The 27,010-nt window shown below is 37.5% G+C and overlaps 2 protein-coding genes across 8 annotated transcripts in view; both read left to right on the top strand.

Annotated features, from left to right (window-relative positions):
* The window catches only part of erc1b (ELKS/RAB6-interacting/CAST family member 1b), a 231,700-nt gene extending 222,093 nt beyond the window's left edge, over window positions 1–9,607 (top strand). For all 6 annotated transcript variants that reach the window (XM_067391597.1, XM_067391596.1, XM_067391595.1 and 3 more), the window contains one exon: window positions 7,115–9,607. In XM_067391597.1, the coding sequence (XP_067247698.1) occupies window positions 7,115–7,252 (138 nt within the window). In that variant the 3' untranslated portion in view covers window positions 7,253–9,607. The remainder of the gene's footprint in view (window positions 1–7,114) is intronic.
* A 14,317-nt stretch (window positions 9,608–23,924) lies between these two features.
* wnt5b (wingless-type MMTV integration site family, member 5b) overlaps window positions 23,925–27,010 on the top strand; it is a 101,221-nt gene continuing 98,135 nt past the window's right edge. For both annotated transcript variants that reach the window (XM_067391584.1, XM_067391585.1), the window contains exon 1: window positions 23,925–24,581. The gene's annotated coding sequence lies outside the window, so the exon portion shown is untranslated. The remainder of the gene's footprint in view (window positions 24,582–27,010) is intronic.

The raw sequence follows: 27,010 nt of genomic DNA, 5'->3' as shown, positions 1-27,010 counted from the left end.
TAAAAAATTTAGACTTCTGTTTTGTGACCAGTGATTTGTTTTGTTTTGCTCTGTCCTCTGTGCTCCGTGTTTGTCATTGCGTCATGCGTCGGGTCAGGGGTTACTCTTGAAAAATCATTAAAGATTGGTTTTAAAGCTTTAGAGTAAAACTTATTTTGTAAAATATATATTTTATATAAAATATAAAATATTATATTTTTACATTTTCATATACTTAAACTTCTATAACTGTTTCACTTACATAAGTTATTTCACATCTACAATAATCTGACAAATTTCGTCTTTAAAACAAGACCAGCCTTATGTCTATACTCCAAAGTATTCTTGAATTACTACCATTTAAGTTTGGATAGTGCATTTTCTTGTCTAAAAAAAAAAGTGGGGGTGACCATTAAAGGGTTAATTTATACCATATAAACAACGTTTCTTTATTAATTTCATTTATGAACTTTATAAGCAATAAAATAGAATCCCTTCTCTGCAAGATAGTCACAGCATGTTTAGCTCTGCGTGACAACAGAAATAAATTGCGTCCATTGTAATAAATTATTATATACTGCTGTTTCAAGCAGCACAATGTCTATACATGGGCAAAGTAGCTGCACGCAAACTATGAGGAATAAACACTTGTAAACAGCATAAAATACTATTCAGAAAAAAATAACCAAAGCCTAGTGAACTCCGGAAGAGATTAAGACAAAGTTACACAAACATGAATCATATATTATTTTCCATAAAATGCATGATTTTTAAGACTAGATGATACATTTGTTACTGTATTTGTTCATCTTTGTTAATGTTAGTTAATTAAAAATACAGCTGTTCTTTGTTGTTTGTTAGTTCACAGTGCATTAATTAAGGTTAACAAATACAACATTTGATTTTAATAATGTATTAGTAAATGCTGAAATTAACAAGATGAATAAATTCTGTAGAACATGAGGGTCATTATTAGTTCATGTTAATTAATGTAGTTAACTAATGAACCTTACTGTAAAGTGAACTACTATCATTATTGGAAAAAAAAAAACAGTGCCGTACTTCACCTTTGAGACATGCTGTGCATGTATTTATTTAATTAACTTGCAACCTTTTTGATTTGATAATCATGTTATGCCATATAATGATTTCAATTGTAATTTTGATTTATCATACAATCATACTAGAGAAAATCTACAGACTTAAAAAAAAAAAAAAAAAAACTGTAAAATGAATTTTAATAATCCGAGCTGAGTGTGCTGCACTGCTTGGTTGCTGAAAGCACAAAATTTGCCAAAATATTTAATAAATGACCACGCATGGGATGTGTAAAATGTTGTGAATGACAGGTGTTCCCACTGAGCTTTCTGCGCAAGTAATGTAATGATGTAACTGTTAACGTTGATTGCCAGCACCCTAAAAGCAGCATTGTCTCTACTGACCTCGGCTTGGCCGCTCAATTCTTCTAGCCCAGCTGCAAGCAGGCCGAACGAACGTGTGGCAGCGTTAGCCACCCCCTGGCCAGTCCTTCCCTCTCCTCCAGTTCTCCACTGTCTACGCTTAATGGGGCTTACAGCAGCGGCGCTCTGCCAAGCTGCGCCCTCACGCAGACCCATACATCAGCCCCCGATGAGGCTCATTAACCCTCCTCTCATGACTCAATACACTCCTCCTCTCTCCCTCACTCGTTCGTCTCCATCACGTCTTCACTTTTCTCCTGGCCAACGTGTCAGACTCCAGTATCCCAGGAGTGTCGTCACAGGTGACGAGATCATGAGAAGTTAAATCGGGCCAGGGCAGCCCTTGCCTAAACCCCACCCCGACCCCGGGAGATTTTAATGCTATATTATGATGTGATATTGTTAAACATACTGTTTGTTGAGGAATTTGCTCACTTTTTATGAACTTATACAGTATTGATAAACTGATTAATCTATCAATATTTGATCATTCGCTGCATTAAATGTGCAGCATTTGCAGTCATTAGTAGTGCATATATCTACATTATGTTGAACATCGGCATCCCTGATCTATCAGTATCAATACTGATATTTGTTTTAACTTTTCATCTACTTTGGTCATTATACGTGTGTGTTTCTGAACTACGTATTTGTCTGGTCTCCTTTTCTAGAAAAATCTGACCTCTCAGCTTGCCCTTTTCCTTCTTGCGTAGTATTTTCTGACATAAATCTCACTGTTTTGCATTATTATGCCTACTTAATTCCTGGCCAGGTCTGAAATCCAGGATTTGACCAGCCCCCTCGCTCACTCCTGGCTCAGAGGCCCTGAGATGGAAAGACTTTTGCTGGCATATCCGTCACGTTGCTTTTCAAACCCTCTCGGAGCCTGAAAGCGCCTAGCATAGCATTTAGCACTAGCTGTGTGGCTCGTGAAGGGGCGGGACTTCTCTTCCCAGTGTGTTTGCCCTACAGTTGTGAAAACACCCGTCTGACGGATCGCTCCGCCTGCCCCCGGTGACCCACCGTGGCATGTTTTGATTCATTAATTATGAAATAGTTGCACGTTCCAAACCTACACAAAAACACACATGAAAGGGAAACATATTTTATGATGTATGAATATTACTTCCAGTTATTGTTACAGATGTCTTTATCATTAACCTTGTTAAAGTTGGCGTTCATAGGCCAGGAGAGCCAAAGAAAATACTTTTGTGGGTTTTTGTGAAATATTCCACTTTCTATGGGCTTTGGTTCAGTGGCTCATGTTCAAATCCGAAAAGCAATTTAAAAGCAGTACAGCACCACGAAACACTGATTGTCCAGATAGGGCCAAACAGAGGCCACTGATGGGGACCCGGGACAGTCTTGGGTTCAATGGGCTCTCGGTCAGAAACAGAAGTGGGTACACAGCTTAAGCAGTATTTTCTCTTTTTTCCAGTAAAAAAAAAAAAAAGAAAACTAAACTTGTATAATATATGAAGATGTAATTTTAGAGAACATATATTGAATTAAATTTATTTTTGCATTCATTCACATACCTCACCCCTTGTATGTTTGTTAATTAAAGGGGACGTATCATGAAAAACTGACTTTTCCCGTGTTTAAGTGCTATAATCAGGTCCCCGGTGCATCTACCAAACCAGAAATTGTGAAAAAGGACAACCCAGTAACTTTGTTTTGGCAAGCCTTTCTCTGCAAGCATGTGAAAAAATGAGCCGCTCAGATTTCGCTCCCCTTTTGACATAGGAAGTGGATCTTATTATAATATTACCACCCCTTAATCTGCACATTTCCACCTGTGGTGCCGCTATTTTGTTTTTGCAAGCGACAACGGTGTGCCAGTTCTAACGCCATGGCAAAAATTTGAGCTAAGCATGCTAATTGTTCTGTCGTTGGCTGCACAGATGAGCACAGAACACTTTAGATTCTTGTTAGCTGCAAGTTGACCTTGGCAAGCTTGATTGCTAAAAAAGGAGCGTTTCTGTCAGAGCGATATTTTTGAAAAAAATATTAGACCATTCACAGCATTTGATAGCAATCTTAAATGTTAGCCTGATGTGCATGGCTCCAGTTGGCCAACAGGTATGCTATGTATAGTGGGCGTCCATATGGGTTTTGCACAAAAGATGAACATGACGCCACATGCTAGTCAATGAGTTGAATCAACTCCACAGCAACTATATAAATTTATCCACTAACCATTCATTCTAAAATTAATTAATTCTAAAAACTTCTTCCTGAGTCTCTCCATCAGTGTCGACTCCAGTTTGAACAATGTAAGGCTGAACACCGTTACTGACAATCCTCATTTTGGCTGCGTGAGATTCTCCAGCTTTGTTGTTGCTGAGCAGCCGAAGCGCGAGCTGTTAAAGCTCCGCCCTCTTCTGGAAAGGGGGCCGGGAGCAGCGGCTCATTTGCATTTAAAGGGACACACACAAAAACTGCATGTTTTTGCTCACACCCAAATAGGGGCAAATTTGTCAAACTATAATAAACGATCTGTGGGGTATTTTGAGCTGAAACTTCACCGACACATTCTGAGGACACCAGAGGCTTAAATTACATCTTGTGAAAGGGGGCATATTAGGCCCCCTTTAAATATTTTGGTTTAATAATTGTTTTCCGCTACCAGGAAATGTTTAGTACTCTTCCAACACACATTACCATGTTTAAATCCATTGCACAAACTTCCGCAGATTTTTCCCTAAAATCAGCACAGAAAATGAAAGAAAAAAGTTTGCAGATTCTCTTGGCCTGCCAATGGGACAAGAAAAATAAACAACAGTTACATTCTCGATTATCGAACAATGATTATCTTAGTATCCTATGCTAGTTTATTATGTTATGCAATTTTGCTTCTCAAGTTCTTATTTTAAAGATCTTTAAATATTTGTACTGGAAAACAAGACAAAAATAGTGATTATGGTAATTGATAATCCACACACATGCTTCAACTCCCTTTATTAATCTTTTCCTATTCTCTTTGTCTCACACTGTTTGAATAATTAGTCCTCTTGATGAAAGTATATTTTTGTCTTTTTAAATCATTTAAAAGAAAATAAACAGTCTACTGGCCACATTAGCATCTGTTTCCTGTGTGCCGCAGTTTGTGTGTGTTTTAGTTAGTTAAGAGGCACCTGCTTCTGCCGTGGCATATTTCCTGGCGTGCTTGGCACTGCCAGCACTAAGGAATCCCCCTTCCCTCCTCTCATTTCTCCACTTCCCATTGCCAAACCTCTACGGAAATCATTTGGAAAAAGGATTTGAGTATTAAAGATAACCACACCTGTGATTATCATTAGACAGAGGTGCTGTAAAAAGTTAAATCCCTCTCTTTAGTTTAAGTTTCTTTTAATGAGCGGAAAATTAAACCTTTCGGGCAAATTCCAAGTGTTGAATTTTATATAACGGTTTAAAAAGAAGTGCTTGGTGAGGTGATTTGTTTTCAGTAGTGTTTAAAGGGCTAGACGAGAGAGACAGAGAAGGGCCCTCTTACTAGGGGCAAGTGGGGGAGAGGCGAGGGCTCTCGATCCTCATGAGCTCGCATGTCTGCTGTCTGCGTCATCACCCCACAGCTTTCTCATTTCTCATTCTTTGTCAGTTTAATTCATTAGACTCCCGTCTCTATGGGCTATTTAATATATTCTCTGGGCGCTGGTTACCTTAAGAGTTTTAAACACTAGAGGAGAGTGGAACCATTGTGCTGCATGGCACATCACTATATGTCAGTCTTGCTCGTGTATCCAGACCTTCAGACTGACTCCGTCACAGCTTTCATTGGCTGAGGACTGCCCAAGAAGACGTTTGACTGACATGTAAAGCAATCAATCACAGTTTTTTTTGTTCTGTGTCATGTTTAGGGGCGTAATGTAATGTAAATGTAATGTCCCTATGATAATAGACCAGCGTGCATCTAATAAATTATCAATTCGAGAACGCTGTGCGATTTTACTGCAACAGTGGCACCCTGAACTTCATGTCCTTTTGAAAATCCAGTGTTTAGTTGATCCTGATAAGCGCTTATTGTCATCGACGGCTTTCTTCTTCCATGAGGGGGTTTGGCTTCATGACGGTTTTGTTTCCTGGCAGACTATTAAAGAATGTGACACACACATCTCCCTGATATCCTGTCGAATTCAACCAATCAGATGATTTTTTGTGTGCCTGATGCATCAGACGTTCAGCCAACGGTTCGTGGCTTTTGATGCAAAGCAGCAAAATCACAGTAACACATGTGAAAGTGAAACCATAGAATGAGGAATATTATAGTATTTATTTTGTTGATTATTTTAGAAATGTTGAAATTGTAGTCTAAAATTAACATTCGCCAAAGTAGACTTTGAGTAATTGAAACATTGTATGTTTCCAGTTAAATTGAATGATAATCTGGTGCAACCTTTTAGAATTTCTTGTCAGTTGAAAATCTACCATTACCAAGTTCACCTTGATGCTTTAGGTTTTTGCTTTAACCCTCTGGTATTGTTCATTTGGGGTTCACACTTGTGTTGTTTGTGGTAAGTAAAATCAATGTAATACATTTTTGTTCAATCATATTTTTTTCTTTTGTATTTTGAGAGAATTCCATGGTACTAATTGATATTTATGCAATAATTATGATTTTTTTTCCTTTTTTTTTTTTTTTTTTCCCAAAATCCGATCACTCAAACCACTTCAGGAGGTGGTCTGGGATGCATTCCAGTCAAAACTGAACAGGTCTAAATGCATCTGGTTGTTGAAACCACATATGTAAATTGTACTCCTCCCAAAAATACTAAAAAAATAAACGTGTGAGAGCGTGTTATAGGCTAAATAACATGTTATAGCCAGATATGACAGCGCTACTGCAGCATGCATCACCGCAGATGAGCAGCTCAGTATCTATTCAGCAAGCCGACACGCAAACTGCCACAAAACAAAATGAAAGTAAGTCGCAAGCACTCAAAACACAATCATCTTCATTAAAAGTAATGAGACTAAATTATCTTACCAGTGCTGTTGGCGCTCTCTCCTATTGCTGTCTTTGATTTTTAAATTAGCTGATGATCAATAAAATGCAGCTCATATTAGTTGCTTTCAGTGACATGAACTCCATGAAATCTGCATATAGCACGGGAATTGAAGATCGGGTTTATATCCGTTTTGCGGAGACACATTTATGAGGCCAAGTGTAAATGCCATCGTTTTTATAAATCAGATAGCTATCCGATTAAAGAAAACGCATGAAGTGACCAGGTGTAAACAGGCCCTGAGAAAGACATAACATCAAAATTCAACAAAAATGAACAGGAATGCTTTATCAGAGTTATATCACGCATTTGTAAAAACTTTCTTTGTGTTAGTCACACCAGTTCTTATATGTGTGTCTGTGTGTCTTTTTTGCATTCTTGGCATTTTAGAGTGTTGACCTTGAACAACATGTGTGTAACGAATGCCATAAAAGTCCCAGATTTTCATAACATTTCGATGAAGTAAATTTTTTAAATTTTCAAACTTTTTTTTTTTTTTTTTTTTTTTTTTTTTTTGATCTAAAATGACCAAATAACACCAGAGGGTTAACTCCATGCTTGGGTGCATTTCACAGCCAAATTAGAAAAATCAAAAAAACAGAATGATTAAGGATGATAGATATATGAAATGTAATATTAATAAACCCTTTTTTTTCTATGTTTCCTCAGCTGGAATCTGAGCTGGAGCAGTGTGAACGAGAGAGCGCCGAACTCCAGGAATACGCCAACTCTGTCCTGCAGCAGATCGCAGATCACTGCCCGGACATACTGGAGCAGGTGGTCAACGCTCTGGAGGAGTCCTGCTGACTGGACCACACCGCACCACGAAAACCCAGTCCTGCCTCCTCCCCTCTTCCTGCATCTCCTTCCCTTTCTTCTGCTGTTTTTCACTTCATTTCACAGGATGCCAGAACACAAACTCTCTCACCCTCACCCACATGCACGATTCAAAGAACAGACACATACGGGAGAGACTGACAGCTCGCAAGTCAAGTGCACGCTTGGATTGGCTTTGGGGTGTGGGAATGGTGGGCTTTCCTTCTGCCATCCCCTACCGCCACATTCATCCTCTCCGCACCTTCAGAATCCTGTTTACACTAACATAAACACGGGTAAGAAGGAACCGAAAGGGGGAAACGAGCATCAGAGAAGCTCAGTATTATAAGACATGTTCACTTATTTAGTTGTCTGTCTCTGAAAGCCGTCCTGCAGGAGGTGGAGTTCTCTCTGTGAGGGGCAGGAAATAGTCTCCTTATCTTGATATACACTATTGCCACAGCTCTTAAAAGCTGCAGGATTTTGAAACCATTTTGAAGAAATTTAGACCCCCCCTCCTTCTCTCCAAGTCCCCTTTTTTTTGTAGATGCTGTGTTACTGACGTTAAATTATGGGTCATTCGCGCAGGGCAAAACTCCTGCACTTTCGAAACCATCTGGTTTCACTCAAAACTTGGTTAATGCTCCGGTTGTGCCAGCAGACAGTCCGTGCGGACTTGAACATACTTTTACTATCGTAGTCAGTAGCAGGTTTAGATTACCGCAGCCCCCACCATCTGGGAATTCGCTATTGACTTGGTTACTGGCCGATTTTCTCCCAAAGTCTCGTTCATAAAAGTTATGAAACAGACAATATGGGTAATGTTATCCCGTATGCACCTGTCACCAGCTAAAGAAACCACAGCCCTGGTTTGTGTCTGTTAAAGGTGAGAGGAAGAAAATTATTTGCCTTGGAAGTTGTAGGTTTATTGCTGCTAACATTTGTCTTTGCATGTGGCAGGTTTGGTTTGGTTATGTTTTTCTTTGATTTTTTTCCCCGTGGTCGGCTCTCTGATGCCGAGGGCGGTAAAACAGAGGGTGTATTGCCGACGCAGATGTTGTGGACGCAGAAATGCCTCATCATCAGAGAGCAGCTGCCACACATCACTGGAATAGGAAAATAGGCACCTATCACTCATTCCGTACTCTGAAAACTATGTGGTCTCACACTGGGATGAAGAGACTGGCTGTAGTTTCTCAGTTTGCTCACTTTTCCAAAGCAAAGAGTTGTTCTTTTTTTGATGGATAGGATCAAATAAGAGTAGTTGTTTAGATAACCTCTTCTTTATTCCACTCTCTCTTTTTTTTTAAACAGATGCAACTTGTTTTTTGCGGTTGCTTTGTGATCACCCCATCAGAGATAACATCAAGCTTTGATCCCAAGCATCTCACATGTACCATCATGCTCCTCTCTCATGCTCTATCATCCTCAGAGCCGGGCGTCTCTGTTAGCACAGCCGGCAGGTGTATCCTTTTTCACTTTATGGTTATATGGGTCTATATCCGTTGGCATTGGGTGTCCGTTTCTGGACCGGCCACAGGAGTGATAAGAGACAACCTCGTTCAACTCGCGATAAACGCGGTTGCCTCATCGTGCGGATCGGCCATTGCTTTAAAGTCCAGAGTCAACTTCCCCTGTGGATGACACTGGGCGTAACGTGCCCTCTGCTCCTCTCTCTCTCTATATCTCCTCATCCCTCCCTCGTTCATGCCTGTGTGTAGTTTATGGCTCTGACCTGCTGTGCCGTGTTAGTCATACTCCTCTCTGCACGATAAGCTCGACAGACAAGACAAACAGCACAAGATCACAGCGAATATAATCATCTCTCTCCCACACGCTCCCATATCACCACGCCACCTCTCCTCATGCCCATACTCACTAGAAAACCACGTGATGTTGGGCCAAACGTTTGCCCAGATTTGATTGACCTCTGAGTCATTCTGTGAGTCACCTATAATTAGTACACATTTGTCCTCCAGAGATTTGTGTTTGTTGGTTTGTCTCTCTAAATTATTTAGAATAAAAGAAGAGTAGTTGAGTGAATCTCATGAAAACACATTTAGGTCACATTTTACCCCAAAATCATTAGGAAAATTCATTGCAACATTATTTTCATGACATAACATTTTCCCTTAAAATTATCAAGGCATTTGTTTATTATTATTATTGTTGTAGTAATTCTAACCATTCTCAAAGGTGTTTCTCATGAGATTCTGATTTTAAAAAATAGGGTATTACAATTTGAAAAAACAAATCCTCCAAAAAATCTTCACTTCAGAATTCGAATTTCCTGATAATTTACACACCTGTCATCCAAGATGTTCATGTCTTTCTTTCTACAGTCAAAAAGAAATTATGAGAAAAACATTTCAAGATTTTTCTCCATATAGTGGACTTTAACAGTTACCAATGGGTTGAAGGACCAAATTGTAGTTTAAATGCAGCTTCAAATGGCTCTACATGATTCCAGATGAGGAATAAGGGTCTTATCTAGCGAAATGATTGGTCATTTTCAAAAAAAAAAAAATATATTTATATTATACTTTTAACCCACAAATGCTCGTCTTGGACTAATGTCCACAACGTTGGAAAGGTCACCCATGACGTAGGCGGAAGTACAGAAAAACTCGCTCTCATCTCCGCTTTCAACTTCAAAATGGTCCGACATTGTTGTTTTACCCCCTTTTTTTTGTAAAAGGTGTTTGACTTAGTCTTTGCACGTTCACTTTGTAAACACTGGGTTGGTACTTCCACCTACGTTATGCTTGAGCTTTCCAACATGATTACGTAATGTGTGGCGCATCCAAGAGGTAGTGCAAGACATGCATTTGTGGGTAAAAAGCATATACTTTTTTTTTGGCCAAATCGCTAGATAAGGCCCTTACTCCTCTTCTGGGATCGTGTAGGGCCCTTTGAAGCTGCACTGAAACTGCAATTTGGACCTTCAACCCGTTGGTAGCTGTTGAAGTCTACTATATGGAGAAAAATCCTGGAATATTTACTCAAAAACCATCATTTCTTTTTGACTGAAGAAAGAAAGACATGAACATCTTGGATGATATGGGGTTAGTAAATTATCAGAAAATTTGAATTCTGAAGTGAATGAATCCTTCAAATGAATATTAAATATTTGATTCCAATTAGCAGAAATTAAAATCAGTAAAACAGATACTAAATTGGTGTAATTATTTTACAATTTAAATATTTTTTGTCACATTACAGTAATGAGAATTGGTGAATATATGCTTGAAACAATTTGTTTTCTCCAAGCAATATATTATTTTCTATTTTTATGTCCCTGATGTGTTTCGTGAGATTCACCACTTCACGCATTTATAATTAACCGAAGCTGAATGTGGGAATATGGGGCCACTTTAACATCATATTCCCATGCTTGCTTGGGCAATGCCAAGAAAACGTCTGTTCGTGTGCCATTCTCACCCTTGGCACAGTAGATCTTTATTGCAGTCACATACGTTGCATCTCCATAAAGTATTTTATGGTTTTATGCTCTTAATTACCACTGATGGACTTCCTTATGAGGACATAAATGTGACGAGAAGCTCTGTTAGGCTTTTAAAGCCAAACAGCTGATTGATGACGCCCATCCTGTTTTCCATCTCTGTCGCTTTATTTCCGTCTGTTATCTCATTCACACACAAACACAGTTTTGGCCGTCACCCGTGGGTCTCTGAAATATGGGTCTCAGTTATCTGCACCGTGGCTGAATCTCCCCACTTAGACTAAACACAGACCCTTCACGCACACACTCACTATCACAGAGAGCCTCTCGCGATTTATGTGCCTCAGTACAGGAGCTGGCCTCTTACCGCCGCTCTCCCTGCCTCCGCTCAGCTTAGAGCACTCCGGAGAATTCACTAAGAAAACAAAAAGAAGGAACGCTGTGATAACCGGGAGCAGATCAGAGAAAGAATGACCCTGCGCTTTTGCAGAGGGTGTTATTGTGTGTTGAGTGAGTGTCTCTCTGGAGCTCTGGTATTTGTGTGATTGCTGGTTATACACAGACCTAATCACACAGAAGAGTATGGAAATTCCCTGCAGGCTTTGGATCGCTCCGTATGTTTGGAGGCTCCCCTGTCTCAGTGATTCCTCTGTGTGTTTTTGAAGAATTAAAGAGATCTACACCAGCGTTCTCTGCACAATAGCTAATTACCAATTCAGAAGCACTTTATATGAAGCCTGTATATATCACAGTAGTTTGAATGTGAATGCATTCACAATGCCTTATAACACTGTAATCTTTTGAGAAAAAAAATGAACACAGATTTATACATTATAATACTTGCTTAATCATGTTTACACCTTTAACGACTATGAAACAAAACACATAAAATTTGGTATTTATCATGTGTTGATGCTTTTAATTTTAAAGGTGTAACCATTAGAAAAGTATGTGTATTAAAGCTAGTTGTTATTGCTTTAGTACATTAAACTGATAATCAGTTGTGTTATAAGTCATTATGAATGTATTAAGAATACTTATGCACTATATAAACACTTTTTTGATCCCAATGTTATAAAGTGGCCCAATTCAGTTTATGTAATGCATTATAGCACTATATACCTGAATTTCCTCTACTCTCTAAAAATGCTGGGTTAAAAACAACCCAAGTCGGGTTGAAAATGGACAAATGGGTTGTTTTAACCCAGCGGTTGGGTTAAATGTTTGACCCAACCTCCTGGGTAGTTTTATTTAGCTTAACTATTGTTTAAAAATTACTGTATTGCTTGCTTAAAATGAACCCAAATTATGTTGGAAATTAACATTAATGTTTAATACATGAACATTTATTAATATGTATAATGAATAATATTTAAATGATAAACATTTATTAAATTGCTTATTAATAAATGTTCACCTTTTGATTATTATTGTTGCCTCTAGTAATTATGTGTCTGATTTTTAATTTCCAACCTATTTTGGGTTCATTTTAAACCAGTCATATTGTAATTTTTAAACAAAAGTTGCTGCCCAGCACGTTGGGCAAACATTTAACCCAACGTGGGTTGTTTTTAACCAAGCATTATTTAGAGTGTGTATATAATCACCCTATATAACCCCATACAGGCTTCATAGAAGGGTATTATATATATTTGGTGAGCATGATGGTGCATAGCTGCCTATAGCATACGTTTCACTTTTTTTTTTTGCACACGACTTTAATTTATAGCGGAGCAGCTTATAGGATGTGGTCAGCTGACTTTCCATACCATTTGGCTTTTTACATCTACCTGGCTTGAAACTGCGTTCAGCCACGAGTGTGAATGAGCATGAGGTGTTGCTTCATGTTCTCATATGAACATTTTTCATCCTCATTAAACTCACCGAGGCATGTCTGTGGAGGGTGAGAGAGAAAGAGCAAGCGTGGGACGGCCCGAAAGGGCCCGACTTCTAATGCATTTACTTTCCAGTCACACACAGATTTTTATTCTACCGCATTTTGTCCTATAACATGAGACATTTATCACAGTGTCTACTTAAATACTTAAAAAAAAGAATCATGCTCTGTCCCGTAATTCATAGTGCTGCCTCAGTTTTGTCATACAGATGCTATAATCGTATTTTATTTGTTACTAAAGACAAAGACCTTGACGCAACTGTGAGAACATGTCTCATACACACAGAAATTTATATTTATATATGTTGATGGTTGGATTTAGACATGTTGTAGTTGAACAATTTGCACAAGCGTGTGGGGAAGAAAATATATCCGTCTGAACAAAATGGCTGTCTGCCTTTAAAAAAAAAAAAAAGAAAAAGAAAAAAGAATGAACTAGAAACACTAACATTTGTCTTGAAACGAAAATTAAAGAAGAAGCCTTTCTAAGTGTCAAATCAAAGCTGTTAACAAAGATTTTCAAAATTGTTACCATGTGGTTGATGATGTACTGTTGCTATCTTCTCCGCATCTCCTTTGATTTTGATTCCAACTCATCTTACAGCTGTTATTTTGTTCCCTTTGGGATTGTTTGTTTTTGTTCCGCAGTCCTTGATAGCGTGCGTGATTGCAATGTTGAAAACTGCAGCGTGTTTTATATTACAAAACATGTATGTCTGTTCTCGGGGGCTGGAGAAACATCCGTGACGGTGTTTCGAGTGGACTGAGAAGATGCCAAGACCTTTGCTTGAGAACTGTGATCCTAATAGCACTCTGGGTTGCTGGAGAGTCAATGTTATTTTAGGTTAGCATCATTTATGCGTTTTCAGGAGATAAGCAGCATGTTCTGTTGACCGTTTTGGTCAGACGAACAGCATCACTCCGCACGAAGCCTCGTTTGTTGTTCGTAGTAATTTATTACACGCGTAAACACACTCCAAATTTTTATGGCCTCCTAAGTAGATTGCCTATTAAATTGTTTACTTATTAACTCATCTTGAATTGTCATTATTTACCCAAACGGTCCGTCAACACGTCCACATTTTTCATGCATTACTTCCCTCCACTTAGTTTGATGGACTGAGACTGTTTAAAGCATGAAACCACATAAAACATCCACTGAAGGATTTGGCAAGTTTATGTCTGACTTTCCGTTCTCCATCTGAGCGAATTCGGTGCCAAACGAAGCTAGTCAGCTGTAGAAAGTGCCACAAATAATAACTTGCCTGTCGTTCATCAGCAACCAAAGCCAGGTCACGTGACCTTTTACTGTTTATATCATGTTTGCTTTATTTTTAAACCTTTAAACCTTAATTGACACAATAAGAGGTCAAACCGAAACCAGCTCCGGCTAGATGAAGCAGCAGAACAGACGCCTTTATTAAGTGTATAATGGACTATAATAGAGTTGAATGAAGCAGCATTATTCACAAGGACCTAATCTTCATTTCAGCATTGTCATTTTTTAGACTGTTACAAAAGTTCTGCGTACCTATATAAGAGAGTACGTCAACCTTGAGGTTGGCGCTTAACGTGGTACCTTCTTTTTTTTCCTCTGGATTTTGTCCTAAGAGAGTGTCAGACCTCAGTATCACCCCATTCACATCATGTTCTCTTGGCTCCAGCAACCCTGCCTTCTGTCACAGTAAGGGTCTGTCTTTTCTAATGATTCATGCTCTTTTTCTACGCAGTACACAGAAACACTGTCAAGGAGGATTCTCGCCCTTTCCCCTTTAATTTAATGAAGAAAAATAAATGGAAAAATGTCAACTTTAACCCAAAGCTGGTCATCTTTCATGTCTTTTTTTTTTTTTTTTTCACATTCACAAATAAAAATACTGCCTTATGTTTGTGTGAAAAGATGAAAGGATTTCTGTAAAAAGAAAATGGAAAATAACAAAAAGGCGTATTGTATTCAGCTTTTGCCTTTGTATGTATATAAACTCTTATCATTCAGTCCTTTATTGTGTTTTTTGGTGTTTTCTGTCAATTACAATGCACTATTTTTCATTCATATACTACCGTTCGTATAATTCTTCTCTGATCCAAACTTGGTAAGCTGCCTACCTAGACTGCATTTTAAGGCATCATATAGGTGCACTTACGAGGCCAAGACAGATTCAAAAGGTAAAATTTACAATGCTGGGTTAAAAATAAAACAAGTTGGGTTAAAAATTGACAAAGACAGCGATTGGGTTGTTTTGACCCAACCTGCTGGGTAGTTTTATTTATTTCAACTATTGTTTAAAATTGCTTCCTTAGAATTAACCTAAAATAGGATGGAAATTAACATATATGAATATGTTAAATAAATGAATATTTATTAAGTTTCATAATAATTAAATAATAAACGTATTGATTTGCTTATTAATAAATGTTCACCTTTTGATTATTATTATTGGCTCTAGCAATTATGTGTCTGATTTTTAATTTCCAGCCTATTTTGGGTTCATTTTGAGCCAGCCATATAGTCATTTTTAAACAATAGTTCAGAAAAATAAAACTACCCAGCAGGTTGGGTCAGAACAACCCAATCACTGGGTTGTTTTTAACCCAGCATTATACTGGCCAGCCCAGCAGGTTGGTCAAAGATTTAACCCAAATGCTAGGTTTGTCCATATTTAACCCAGCATTTTTTAGTGTATGATGCCTTCACATTCTAATGAAGAATCACATGTATCTTAAGTGGTAAAAATGTTCCCAGAATGCATGTTGAATTATGAAAACTTATTCCATTCAATACCACCTAGTATCCATAAAAATATTCCACTCTAGTCGAAAATTGATCATGCTAGCCATGTTTTTATGCTCATTCGAGTAGTGTGTCATTAGCTTTGCAACATGCAAATGGAAATCAATTATGAGTCATGTTAGTTGGCACATTTAGAGCTCTCCAAATGAGTCATATTATGACGTCCCATTTCAGTTAGGATGCTGTTTTGGAGTGCAGCTGCCTATGTAGACAGTAAACAGCAGGGTAGCTCACTAGGTTTTGGATCCGAGCTAATGTGTTCTATAATTACTCGGTGAGTCAACCCATAAGACTCATATCTGTGTAACCTGTATTGTTGCGGTGGCATCCCCAGTGTTCAGCAGGAGACTCCCTTCCTCTTCTGTGCGTCTCTCCAGACAGAAAGAAACTCGTTTGATACCGATGCCTCAAGCCACAAAAAAGGAACACAGATGGCCTGTTGAGATGTCTTGGTTTCCTCCTCCAGCTTTTTGTACAGACCCCCCAATGACTGGATTTATTGCCGATTACACATCACCACTTAGGCCACCCAGCAGAGTTCCTGTTCGAGTTTACACTCCTCATTTTACGATATACAACTCGCATGCAGTATATATCAAGTAACGACAAGAGCATGCAAAGTAGGAAAGATTCTGTCGCTTTAAGGAAAATCACTGGCTAAACACAGGCAATGAGAAGAATATGACCACTATTTAAGACACCATTTAAATGTGCAAATTTCAGGGGAATTTCCCCCTGGGAAGGCCTTACTGGTCCAGAAATCACAGGAGCTGCGTCTGGATTCATACTTTCAGAGTGTGCTGTTCCATGAAGAATTAACTTCTCAACCGTTAATGAAGTTCGAGGTACGCAGGTGTGTAGTATATAAATACATTCCCAGACAGGCTACATCCATACTGCAACTGCATTTGCATACTGCATAGTAGGGAAGTAAGCATAGTCTGACCAGGGTTGAGCCATTCAGAATTGAATTTAGTTTGCCTTTTAAATTCCATTCAGTTCCATATGTTGAATTGAATTTGAGTTAAAGAAGCATATAGGATGCAAAATTGGAATTTGAATTGAATGTAAAGAAGTAGAATTAATGCCCTGTTTGATAGTTTTGCGAAACATTGTAAAAGCCTTTTAAAAGTTTGAAGGTTTATAAACCGGATGGATGGATATGAAAAGCTGCTCAAGATAGATAAATAGATCAACGATAGATAGATAGATAGATAGATAGAGCGATGGATGGAGTGATCAATGGATGGATGGAGCGATTGATTGGTTGGTTGGTTGGTTGATTGGTTGGTTGGTTGGTTGATTGGTTGGTTGATTGATTCCAATTCAGCTTCCTATAGGTGTGACCCATTTATATTCACACTCATGAATTAAAAGCAATCCAGTTGTAAATTTTGCTCAGCCCTGACTCTGACTCCGTGCGCCTCAGGAATGAGGGAGTTCTGCCCGTCCTCAGTCTGGAATCATCACGCTGCTACTCCTGGATAACCAGACCAGCCAATGACTGGCAACCATCTCTATCCCATAAAGCCCTATATCCAAACAAGAGTGGCCTGTAGAGCTCTCTTTCTGTTTAAAGTGCATGTATATATAGAAATACTTCTGCATATGTTTTTACAGAGAGGCACAGAGGATAAGAGGTCCGTGTGTGGGTGTGGAAACGATGTGGTTTCAGCCGTAGCGGCCAAAGGCACACTGATTGCAAAAAGCAAGGGTAGAGAGTGAAAAAAGAACAGCAAGCGCCTAAAATAAACGTTGTGTCTATAGGATAGAGAAGCATGGAAAAACTTATTTTTTCACATCACTTGAAGGTCATAAAGAAAACAAGACCAGTCACTTACATGAATGCGGTGCATTGTCTGGGTTTTGTGGCGAGTTGCACTCAACAATTTGTCCGTACTACTTGGAAATGGCATTATCATAATCAAAGTTTGCTTTAGCGCACATAGATCTACGCTAACTACGTGACAGCGCATAGGGGAAGGTTATAAGAATGATATGTGAGAACTAGAGTGCTATTTACTGCCACAATGCACAATGTTGCTACATGGTGGTCTTATTTTCTCTATGATAATCTGTTCCCTGGTTGTGATCCATCTCCCTCCCTTAAAGGATTAGTTCACTTCAGAATTAAAATTTCCTGATAATTTACTCACCCCCATGTCATCCAAGATGTTTTTGTCTGTCTTTCTTCAGTCGAAAAGAAATTAATGTTTTTGAGGAAACATTCCAGGATTTTTCTCCATATGGTGGACTTCAACAGGGACCAACAGGTTGAAGGTCCAAATTGCAGTTTCAAAGAGCTCTACATGATCCCAGATGAGGAATAAGGTTTAAATCTAGTGAAACGATCGGTCATTTTCTAAAAAAAAAATATATATATATATATTATATACTTTTTAACCACAAATGCTCATCTTGCATCAGCTCTGCGATGCGCCACGCATTACGTAATCACGTTGGAAAGGTCACGAGAAAGTACTGATTCAGTGTCTACAAAGCGAACGTGTAAAGACTAAAGCCGTTTCTCAGCATGCGTTCTTGTCTGTACTCGTGTTCTTGTGGACTTGTGAAACGTCATCAGTCGCTGCCCAAATACTGTTCCAATTCAAAGTTCACATCTAGTCAAGTACAGTTTAAATCCCTGGTTATCGAGGATGCATCGAGAGGTGACTTGTGCAGACTTGAGACAGCCAGGTATCCCAGAATGCATCACGCACTAACCAGCAAGCGTTTTTTCAGGCGATAATGTACTAAAATGATAATGTTTAAAGTTTCAAATCTGTGGTTTATTGATAAATTTATTGAAAATTTGGTCCGACGTTGTCAGAATTGTGAGATCCACACGATCACCAGGTGCTTATCACTCATGTACCCAGTCAAGAACAGCCTTACCTCGGCTAGTCCTTCTGATGTTTTCCGCTGGCTCTGATGAAATCGTTTTGGATGAGGGCAAAGTGAAGCTTCATAACTTTATATATTTAGGCTATTTAACTTTATCGTTGTAGCCTAGAGCGCTGACTTTGTGTGACTGGCTGAATTGTTTGCTTTATTTCTTATTGTATAGCTTCTTATACCTTTTATTTTTATAATGGCTATTATTGATCATTAAAACTGACATTTAACAAAAAGAGACAGGGTTGTGTTTTATATTTCATTTTATTACAGTGAAGATAATCAGAGAATGCACATATTGTCTGAAACACACACACTCAAAAAAATAACTCTTTGAACGAACATAAAAAAATCATGGAAAGGATTTCCACATGATTTAAGTTGCTTTATTTCAGCATTATGCAATTCTGTTATTCCAATTTAATGTACTTGCGTTGGGTCAACAAAACCAACTTAGTTTTTATTAACATTAAAGGTTTATTTTTACTCTATGCAAAATCCTTGAGTTTGACAAAACAACTGACTAAGGAAGAATCTATGTAAAATAGTTATGTCCAACTTAATCAATTCAATCATGGTTCCACATGACTGAGACAAGTAAAATCCAATAGAATCAACCATGTTAAATTAACTTGAATCAATTGAGTTCATTTAAAAGAAAATACATATACATTGATTTTTACAATTAATTCTTCTTGTTTAATTTTGTGATTTACATAACTTTTGTGATGTTCTGTGTTAGAAATCTAGATGTGATACTGGATTCATCCGAAAATGTCTTAACCAAAAACATTGTAAAGCCGAAATTGATCATAAGTCCGTTGGTGGCAATGGTTTTGCAATCAACATCGGCTTACAATGCTTTTGGAAATCACTACCACAGTGATTACTTTCTTACTAAAGTAATTTGAAAGTTTGTTAGCAGCTCCTCAACCCAAGCACAAGTGCAACAATTCACCACAATGGTAACCCTAAAACTATTAATTAACAGAAACTTTTAAATACCAACATAACAGAACAGTAAACATTAAAAAGTCTTTCCATTTTCTCATCTTCCTAAAAACTGCTTAAAATAACACTTTATTTCAACATTTACTCTCCCAAATCAGCCCCTTTGCAAAGCATGATGGGAAGTGAAAATCCTGTTTGATTGAGTTCTGGTTGGGTTTACTTGATTGAAACATGTTATTTCAACAAGAAAACATCAAGTTAAGTCAAAGAGTAATCGTTTCAAGTCAATTTAACATGAATCAATCACATTTAAACCAGAAACCTGATACAATGGTGTTGAATCAAAATAAATTGTTTAATATTTTTTAATATGTTTAATATTTTTTATATTTTAAATTTTTAAACAACGTTGTCGGATGATTTTGAAGTTGGAGGAGAAAACTAGAGGTTTTTTTGCGGTACTTCTGCCTACGTCATGCGTGACCTTTCCAACGTGAGCTAGTGCAAGACAAGCATTTTTGGTTAAAAATTATATACTTTTTTACTTTTTTCAAAAAAATGGCAGATCGTTTCACTAGATAAGACCCTTATTCCTTGTCTGGGATCGTGTAGAGCCCTTTGAAGCTGCACTACTATAATTTGAACCCATTGGTAACTCTTGAAGTCCACTATATGGAGAAAAATCCTGGAATGTTTTCCTCAGAAACCTTAATTTCTTTTCGACTGAAGAAAGAAAGACATGAACATCTTGGATGACTTGATGAGTAAATTATCAGGAAATTTGAATTCTGAAGTGAACTAATCCCTTAAAACAATTATGTTCTTTGTGTAAATCATAAGCATCAGCACACTTCTCTCCTTCAAGCGCTCGATTTGAAGTGTCATTCATGTCGGTGCTGGATGAGTTACGGCCTAAAGTTTCATACTTAAGGTTGGCAGTTTTCTGAAATCCCTAACCTTTAGTTTGAGCAATACTTATAGTGATACTTGCCTTAGCAAGCAGAACTAATGATAGATTGAAGAGAACGCTGGGAGTTTGTTCCTTTCTGCTGACGCTAGTCTTTTTTTTTTTTTTTTGGAAAGCATATCAACAAATTACAGACGGCCAGACCTGCGCTGGGATTTTACCTGTACTGTAAATCAGTGTCTAGAAGTGATCTTGCTGAAATTAACTGGCTTGTTGAGAGTTAAACAACTAATTACAAGGCCATTATTAAGTGCACATGCACACATGTACAGTGCAGTACAAAGAAGCAGACATGTAAGAGCCATTACAAGCTCTGACAGGTTTCTAGAGGATGATCTTACCTGGAGCTTCAAAAACAGCCGTGGATGAAACACAGCTCAAAAGAATGTCTGTCTGTCCCGATCGAACGGTTGAGAAAGCGAACAATGTCAAGACGCACTGAAAAGACTTTTTCTTCAGTGAATAAGACACTCATTTTATATAAAGGTAATGAATGGAGCAATTCTGAGAAGGGTTTTGGAAGCGAGTCAGAGCCTGAGGACTGGAGCTGGCTTTGATTATGCACAGGAGTTTGCGGGTCCCGGGATGTTTGTCAGATAAAAGCTGCATCACGTTTTTAGCTTGTCTCTATCGTGGCCATTTTGACATGCTTACACTTTGCTTACATTTGATCTGCCGTGGCAGACGTGAGGGAGAGGGTTCAAAGGCCTCGCATTCCCTCGACAGCCGCGGTGTCAGTCAGCTCACCGTTTCCACAGAGAGACGGGTTCCTTAACCCGAACGAAATGAAACTTTAGAAGGTCCCTTATAATACCTTCATCCCTCAATGTTGTTACAACAATTGGGATGGGAAAAGGGCTCAGCAGATTGAGATGTTATCGATACTTTTGTCAGAATCTTTCACACTCATTGCCAGCAGAAAGCTCCAGATGTCAGAGGTGGGCACGCAGCGGTAGATCAGGCCCATATGTGCGCCGTGACTCAGGAGTCGAGCGCCGCAGAATGTGTGTTCTGGAGAAATGGAGTTGGGTCTGACCCCTCCACGCTCGTTAAAGCAATATCTTCACATGTGGAAACCCGATACGACTCTACTGCATGTTTGTCCTCCATTGTCATCTACCGTTCGCTCAGTCGCTCCATATGTGAGCGGGACTGCGGCTGCACCCCACCGGAGCTCCGAGCCAAGAGTATGATTGTCCTATTTATGCATTTGTAGAGCCGCAGCATGAAAACGATCAGATTCGAATTACAGCGCACTGTTATTCAAAACGATACTTTATTGCTGTTTTGTAAACGTTGCTTATTATTGTGTCATGCTTATATACGTATTATTTCATTTTATACATTATGGGGTGATGTAAAGTGTGACAAACTGTTTTAAACTAATTTTACTGTTCTTCTACAGTTATATATATTTAACATAAATCTTGTTGAATTTTAACTAAAAAAAAAAAAAAAAAAAAAAAAAAAAGCATCAAAATTGTAGTTAAAAATACTTTTATACACTGCCCAGCCAAAAAAAAAAAGGTTCCCCTGTAAACTCTAAAAAATGCTGGGTTAAAAATAACCCAAGTTGGGTTGAAAATGGACAAACCCAGCGATTGGGTTGTTTTAACCCAGCAGTTGGGTTAAATGTTTGCCCAACCTGCTGGGTAGTGTTACTTAACTCAACTATTGTTTAAAAAATACTGTATTGCTTAATTAAAATGGACCCAAAATATCTTGAAAATTAACATTTATTAATATGTTTAATAAATGAATATTTTAATTTCATTTTAGATTAATTTTCAAACAATAGTTGGGTTAAATAAAACTACCCAGCAGGTTGGGCAAACATTTAACCCAACAGTTGGGTTAAAACAACCCAATCGCTGGGTTTGTCCATTTTCAACCCAACTTGGGTTATTTTTAACCCAGCATTTTTTAGAATGTAGTCAATAATTTTATCTTAACTCCTCTTTGATCATCAAAATGAGCCATTTAAATGTTTTTTTGTTTTTTGTTTTTTGAAAAAAAATTCTTCATGCCTTAAAATAGCTTTATTCCCCATCTTTTTTATTGGTTTTCAGTGACTGTACAGAGTAGGACATCATAAAAACAGTAAATTGTTGTCCATGTTTAATCCCCCCTCCCCAATATCAAAATAAATTAATACAAATTGAATAAATACACAAATATGAAAAATTATATTAAGAAAATGCCTTAAAATAGCTTAATGTAACTATACACCCTTGCCTCATTTAGTATACGTGGTTCTATGAATATGCAAATTATCCCCGCCCCCACTCACACCACACACTAAAAAATAACTGTAAAAAAAAAAATAGACAAATTTACACAGAAAAATATTTGTATATTTGTCGTTTTGATGACAAATGCTACCCAAAATGCGCTGTTTTTACCGTATATTACTTCTGTGTATTACAATGCATTCTGGGTAATATTATTTGAAATAAGAAACTAGCCTTAGGCCTCTTTTCTTAAAATGACTAATATTACCCAGAATGCATTGTTATATGGTATACAGTATTACTGTTTCGATGGAAAACGATATTTTACTGTATAAATTTGTTTCGTATTTGGTTACAAGGTAGTTTTTGATGTCAGAAACGCCAGTGATTTGAAACCACGTTTTCGAGACTGTCTTTGGTTCACTTAGGACAAAATACTCAAGCAATGGTGTCGACTTATGAATTTGCACATGGTTTGTCTTAAAGCAACACAACATAAACATATAAATGTCTTTAAGAGTCTATGACTGGATCGTTATTACAGTGATTATTATGTTTCTAGCATGTTATATGTTTGGGAACTGGTCTTTTAACACTAATTGACGGAGTGTGTAGCTTTTCATTACATCACAACATTTATTTCCATCAAGAGGTGTGTCAATTTTTTGGTCAAGATCTTGTAATGACAATGCAAGAGGTGAGCAACTGTAAAGTCTCCTCCAGCACATCCCAAAAACTATAAATGAATTTAAGGTCTGGACTCAGAAGTGCCAATTCATGTGTGAAAATGATTCTTCATGCTCCCTCCCAACCATTCTTTCACAATTTGAGCCTTATGAATCTTGGCTTTGTCATCCTGGAATATGAGCATGATACGTCTTCTGACATGATTGTTTAAGAAATGAAAAGCTACACACCCCATCAATTAGTGTTAGAAGAAGTGTTGCCAAACATATAACATGCTGGAAACATAATAATCACTGATCCAGACATAGACTCTTAAGTGTTTGCCTATTTAAATTCAAACCGTGTATATTATATATTCACATTTATGTATATATGTAAATCTATTTGAGATCTTGCTTAACTAAAAAATAAAAATAAAAAAAAAACATTGTGACATATAATCTATCCATTTGTATAGTTTTATAGAAAATGAACCATTGTAAATGAACATTTCAAAACTCTTGAAAAGTTTTGCTTAGGTTTCCAAAGTATACCCTGGCCTGCCACAATAAAGATCATCTCTCTTATAAAAACTAATTACTACAAGTTTATTGTCTGACTAATAGGAGCAGTGGTTGGGACAGTATTCCAAGTGTTCGTCAAATGGCAACGCGCTGTTGGAGGACTGTGGTTTCTCTCCCTCCCCTGTGTCGAAGCTGGAGAGATGGGGAGGGCAGGCCCATGAGTAGGCAACGCGCAAACTAGTCAAAACTCACTCTTTCACCCCCCTGCCTGCGGACTGAAGCAGTCGCTAGAGTTTCTTCGTCGTCTGCTTTTAGTGCTAGGTCTGGGGTTAAGAGCCCGAACAGCCTCTGGAAAGAAAAGAGGGGGAAAGTTTGAAAAGTTTTCCTGCGCTAAAGAAGGATTTAATGCACAACTGAAGTTTTAAGCGCAAAAAGTTGTGAATGCATCTGTGAAGTGGACTGAATGACTGCTTTCGTCTGCTAATTTCTCTAATAAGGAGGAAAAGGCTTTTGTCGCTCCTGTTGCGCGCCGCACGCGCAGCGCGTTTGTTTGCGCTCTTGTCAAACTATCGAATGTTTAATTGACACCTGTTGCGTGACGTCGTAACGCCCGGTAAGTGTATCAAAAGTTTGAAAAGATTAAATCGAGTCATTTTCGCGGAGCTTTTTTTCTTTTCTTTTCTTGCAATGGACAGCGCCGTGTTTTGGAGTATGTTCTTCGCTTTGTAAGTGAATGAAAGAAGAGAAAAACACTGGAAACGCAAGCTCCAAATTAAATTGATCGGAGGTGGAATTGTTTCATAGTTTTCAGAAGTAACTCCTACTTTGCAAGCGCTTCAAAAGAACATAACGGAGAGCAGAAGACCAACTTCAGCTGTCAAGAACTTTGGAGGAACTTTTGGAGACCTACACTGAACGGATAGATCTGCAAACAAGTAAGCTCTAGTTTCTTTCAAACCCAAAAGTTGTATATTGTTTGGAAAGGATGTTTGTTGATGTTGCCCTGAGCGTTTTGGTTGTTTCAGAACATGCCTTGAGAAAAGTTTGTGCCGGCCAGCGAAACTCACAGGCTTCATATACCCAATTCATCTCAAGGATCCTACAAAAAAATATGTTTTTGCTCAAGGCATGATAGGGAGAGCGGGGTGAGTTGTAGCACCATCAGTTTGAGCAATTAGAAATGAGCTACAGGAGTGAAATCTCTGTCATACATGCCCAGCACCTTCCTGAGGTGACACCGCAAGTTGTCGGACTCTTTGTTTAAATAGAACAGGTTTTAAAGTATAAGTTTTTGATTTGCGTCATGTTGATATTAAATGACAAAATTAGTTTCAATTGAATCAGCGGGATCTCTTGTTTAACATCCACACAAGTTACAGCTACATTTTTTAAAATAGCCTAGTTTTAAAAAAAAAGAAAAAAGAGCAGACAGGGAAGGTTTTAACACTTTTAAATGATTGCACATATGTGGGACCGTGTACAGGCCTGCGTTTGACACAGCGCTGAAAGTCACTAACACTATGTTTTATGTATTTTTTTTATTTTTTATTTGCAGAATAAATGTTTACTGTTTGTTAAACATTTGGATAAAAACTGCATGTGGCAGAAATCATTTTAGTATTATTTTGAGCAAAGTAAATGACCACAATACATTCATGCACAAACTGTGCATGTTTTCTATTAGTGTTACAACCCTCTTTGTACTTGCAACCCCGCGCACTCTTTGTACTTGGCCTTTAATTTACGTAAATTGTAGATTAAATATGTGACAGAAAAATATGGAAATACTAGCTATATAAAACTTGGAGACACAAAGATGAAAAAAAAAAACGGAGTTACAGGCGTTTAAATGTTTTACAATACTCCCCGTTCTCCCCTAACGAGTCTCATTTACCCACTAGGATCGTTAACAAACGTTTAAATAAAGAACACTCACATAATGTTAAATTTATAATGGTCTCGCTTTTTTACAGTTAATTTTAGACTACTAAAATAATCCGAATCACTCAGTAGTCTCAGTGGATGTGGGGCACATCTTTCGAATCGAGGTCAAATGTTTGAAAAGATTTTATCTAGGACTTCCTTGGGAAAATAGCCTACTTCATGTAAGGTGTTGAGGCTGAAAAATGATTGACAGTTGCTGACTTTTGGTGCAGCTTTTAAATAAGCCATCTGTGGTTTGTCAATTAAAAAGATTTTCTGAAAAGCGCCAGGTACAATTATGGGGGTTTGAAAAAGCTTGAAGCCAGGATTATTAAAGTGTCTATTCTTTTACACCAGCTGTTGTTACATATATTTATGTTTTCAAACGTTTCAATAACCCCAGAAATTAGATTACAAATTAGTCACAGAGCGCCAAGTGCGTACGCTCGCGAACGGAAGTCGTGTTGGCCTATAGGAGGTAACCATAGCAACAGTATACGCTGCTCGAGCGCTTGACTGAATAGCGAAGAAATCCTTATTTATCGTGTTATTGTTATATATTTACACTTAAAGGGATAGTTCACCCAAAAATGAAAATTCTGTCATCATTTACCCACCCTCAAGTTGTTCCAAACATGTATGAATTACTTCCTTCTGCTGAACACAAAAGAAGATATTTTGAAGAATGTCCGTAACCAATCAGTTGATGGACCCCACTGTAGGCCTATATAGGCTAGCATTTCCCCCGTCTCCTTAATATGGAAGTCACACAGGTTTGGAACAACTTGAGGGTGAGTAAATGATGAAAGAATTTTTATTTTTGGGTGAACTATCCCTTTAAGAAATGTATCACAAAATAAATAGTTTTGTGTGAAAAGTCTTTAAGATGGTTAATGTTAATAATTAATTAATAATTTGAATACTGAAATGTGTCCCCAAATATTCATCCGCAAATATTAATTTTCTTCTTTTATATATATATATATATATATATATATATATATATATATATATATATATATATATATATATATATATATATATATATATATATATATATATATATATATATATATATATGTATATATATATGTATATATATATGTATATATATATATGTATATATATATGTATATATATATATATATATATATACATACATACATACATATATAATATGCACATTTATAGTTTCTAAACTAGTTAGATATGTCATTATCTTGAGGAAGCCGCGTCCTTTATTTGAGTCCCGGAAAGGAAATTTGCAAATATTTCTTCATCTCAAAGTTTTTTTGACATTACTTTTTCATTGAAATGTTATGCATGCAAACTGTCAAAGGCATTCGCATTGTTTGAAGACCATAAAGCAATAAAAAAACAAAGAAAAACAAAAAAAATAGGTAATTAACTTTTTTTTCGGTAAAAGTATTTCTCCATTAAA

Source organism: Chanodichthys erythropterus, chromosome 8 (assembly GCF_024489055.1).
Source record: "Chanodichthys erythropterus isolate Z2021 chromosome 8, ASM2448905v1, whole genome shotgun sequence".
Classification (NCBI taxonomy): domain Eukaryota; kingdom Metazoa; phylum Chordata; class Actinopteri; order Cypriniformes; family Xenocyprididae; genus Chanodichthys; species Chanodichthys erythropterus.
Note: the sequence above shows the minus strand (reverse complement) of the source record. Positions and strands in the feature narration are given on the sequence as shown.